Raw genomic sequence first — 3,255 nt, forward strand, 5'->3', positions numbered from 1 at the left:
CTTTAGTTGAATTATTCTCTCAGTAGAGATTTTGCTTCATATGATTAGCCTTGCCAGACCATTTCCGAAATTTTTTTGTATTAATTCGTTTCGTTATTTGCATCATGATAGTGTTTTGTAAAGATGGTATTTTGTATGCTAGTTTTTGGAAAGGATGGTCACCAAAAATGGTGATGATTGCACAGAATTTAAGAAGGGATTGTCGGCTATTGGAGACGGCTAGTGCGGCAGCTCATAACACACATATATATGTCATTGATAGGGTTTTGGGATTGCAGTCAGCCCTTATCTCCATTGGAGCTAGCTGACAAAATGCTCACCAACCTGTTCGTACAAAGCTAATCTTAGCCCTTTATTGGAGCTTTTAATCTAAGCCTTACACTTGTAGAAAAACTATCACTTAACTTAAACTGGCCGTTACATTTCAAAAGGAAATAGCCGTTGGCTTTATTAGTCTAGCTGCTGCAATTACCTCAAGATCAACTCCAGAAATGGTTTAGCATCCAACACATCACACACACATGTATTGATCATTTATCTGATCAAAAGGAAGTTCTAGACATTGGGTTTGTTGGCACAAGTTTGATCAGATGCTGCAACCATTTTCTCTGTGGTAATCCCAGCATTGCATATGTTGGCTATAGCTCGCGTGTACTTCATTCCGTATGCAGATAAATGTCCGCAGTACTTCTCATAAATATTCATCTGCATGGAAAGAACTCAAAATCAATTATCTCAGAGATAAAAGTTGTTGATTTACTTCAAAAAACTGAACAAAGAAGCACAAGCACTTGCGTGTCGTCTGTATCGATTTGAAGTATAGAATAACAGGAGATGAACTTACAAAATTCTTGAAGCAGTCCCAATTATCTACCACAGGTTGCCCCTGTGGCCTAACATTCATTAAAACGTTTGAGCTCTTCTCGTGTCCGAACAAAACCTCCCCTAGTTTCGTTATGCTATAGTCCACGTTTTTCCTATGAGCAATTTCAAGCAGCAGCTGCTTCTGAGCACCCTGTTTCTCTTGAGATCCAGTAGGAGCTTTTTGCAGCTGAAACATATAGAACGAAAAATACAAATTGTAAAAAACATACGAAAAAGTTCTCTATCTGGAGAGTATGGCATGTACTAATCAATGTGTATATGTACTAATCAATGTGTATAGATGAAAATTAAACACATTGAAGTTTGGAATTCAGAATAAAAGAAGAACAGAAACCCTTTGCTGTAAGTAGAGGAGCTTCGTGTCACGTTGGTTAACAGCCCTTGAGATTGAGGGTGAAGAGATATCGCTGATGGAAGTATGGCTACGATTAGAAAGATCTGCACCCATGTAAGCAAAGAGGAATTCCTGTTTATGACTCATATCTCCGTACTGCATAACATGCGATTTAGTTGTTCTTCTGCGAACCTGTAATTCAATCGACATGGTCACATGGTCATATTATTCTAATTTCACCAACTTTAGACATTATGATATCCATAAATATTTTTCACACGACAAATTTTCAAAATATTACCCTTTCATATTGATTCTCCAAAGTTTCTTTATGCAAATCACTTATGTCACTGCTCTCAAATGTGAAAATATGGTCCAAAAGTGACCGAAACAACAAAGCAATTAGTATAAGCATTTGATCGAAAATGTGTTAGAAACTGACAAAGTAATGTACTCTGCTTAATTAGAACAGCATTGTCAAAAAGAAAGGCACTGCATTACCAATCCTCCATCCAGGAAATGCTATACAAGTCTCCCAAACAAGTATCAAACTCATCAGGAACTGATGGGTCACCAGGACAATATGTTCCATAACTACTCTCTTCTGCATTCGACGCGGTCGTAGCATAAATATTCAGATTACTTGAAAGGAGGCCCTCAAACATGCTCCCTGCTTCGCAAGCTTCAATGTAAAATACCTAAATTTTTTTTTCCACATAAATGCATCAAAACCTCAGAAAATCATCAAAAAAAGAGTTGAAAACTTCAGTAAGACTGTTACTCAAGTGAACATTCTTACCATGCTTTTGTAACCTTTAGAAGCATGCTTCTTCTGTAGTACACGTATGAGATCTTTCGCATAAACATCATCGCTAGGCATCCCTGAACACAATATACCATTCATATGTAAACCGAAGAACAAAATTTACTGAATTTATGGGACTATATAAGATCACCAAATATATATTTTCAAAGTTAATAAAAAAAACAAAAACTACAAATTACCAAGTAATCCTACAGAACCATGGTCTGCATAATATATGAAAACATGGTCATTTGGACCGCTACTTAGAACCTTGCCACTTCCTCCGGTGAGAGCACTTTTGTCTCCGAGAATTACAGCATAGAGATTGTTTGCGTTAACATGATCTCCTGTATAATCCTGCATTAGGAAAAGAAAAATACTTACAGGTAACTGAACAATGTTAAACTAACAAATTAACCAGCTAGAAATTAAAAATCAGACTCAAAAAATTAGTTACAACCTTGGGAACTCCTTTATAAACATCATGACCATTTGGCTTGTTGATGATGACACCTTTTCGAGGATTTTCCGAGTTGTACGCAATATCGTCGTACATGAAAACGATGATGTTCTCGTCTTTCAGTCCTCCTTTCTTCAGTATCTGGTACGCATGGCATATGTTAGCCTGCATGGAACGACAAAGATTAGCCCTAAATTTTATTACTTGTAACACAATTAACATAAAATGTTACTAATTAATCAAAATTTTGGACAAGCTTAAACCTGGTGCCTGTAGTTGTCGTAACCATTTGATCCTGCAACCAGAACTGCCCATCTTTTTCCCTCATCGGCAGTGGTACTTGGAGAGCCCTTGTTATCTCCATTAATTTCAGGGAAGCAGAAGCTTCCATGAATAGCCAAACTTAACAAAGTAAGAGATAGTAGAAACCCACAATAACCATGATTAGCCATGATCTGCAGATTAACCTTGACTAACCAATACCCAAACTCTCAAGTCAAGTACGAATACATGTTCTTCTAATGAAGGAGTTAATTTATAGATGTCTTACGGTTGAAATGAATGGTTCAGATTAAATCTCCCCTACGTGCTCAAGAAGGAAATGCATGTGAAAAACCTCTGACGAATAATTTTTCCAACTTATGAACCCAATCAACACTTCATCATCAACTTTGTGATCCTAGGCGTACGTGGCCCGCCAATCATGGATTAATTCTAACAAATATAATGAAATACTCCGACCATCCATTAGGGACAACGATTTTTCATTTG

The 3,255-nt window shown here is 37.0% G+C and overlaps 1 protein-coding gene across 1 annotated transcript; it reads right to left on the reverse strand.

Annotated features, from left to right (window-relative positions):
• Positions 1-230: 230 nt before the first annotated feature.
• LOC103400695 (vacuolar-processing enzyme-like) lies at positions 231-2,994 on the reverse strand. The gene is made up of 9 exons (XM_008339360.3): positions 2,748-2,994; positions 2,485-2,649; positions 2,225-2,381; positions 2,019-2,101; positions 1,721-1,917; positions 1,521-1,569; positions 1,220-1,411; positions 845-1,051; positions 231-705 (listed from the first exon to the last, which is right to left on the reverse strand). The coding sequence occupies exons 1-9, from the start codon at positions 2,934-2,936 to the stop codon at positions 556-558; spliced, it is 1,389 nt and encodes a 462-aa protein (XP_008337582.1). The 5' UTR covers positions 2,937-2,994; the 3' UTR covers positions 231-555.
• Positions 2,995-3,255: the final 261 nt, after the last annotated feature.

The sequence above is a fragment of the Malus domestica genome, chromosome 04 (genome assembly GCF_042453785.1).
Source record: "Malus domestica chromosome 04, GDT2T_hap1".
In the NCBI taxonomy this organism is placed as follows: domain Eukaryota; kingdom Viridiplantae; phylum Streptophyta; class Magnoliopsida; order Rosales; family Rosaceae; genus Malus; species Malus domestica.

What these genes read in the sequence shown, in the direction of transcription:
- LOC103400695 (XM_008339360.3), bottom strand. Translation starts at nt 2,936, where the DNA reads ATGGCTAATCATGGTTATTGTGGGTTTCTACTATCTCTTACTTTGTTA. An exon ending in ACGACAACTACAGGCACCAG is followed by an intron (nt 2,650 to 2,747) that starts GTTTAAGCTTGT and finishes CGTTCCATGCAG; the next exon opens with GCTAACATATGCCATGCGTA. An exon ending in TGGTTCTGTAGGATTACTTG is followed by an intron (nt 2,102 to 2,224) that starts GTAATTTGTAGT and finishes TATTGTGTTCAG; the next exon opens with GGATGCCTAGCGATGATGTT.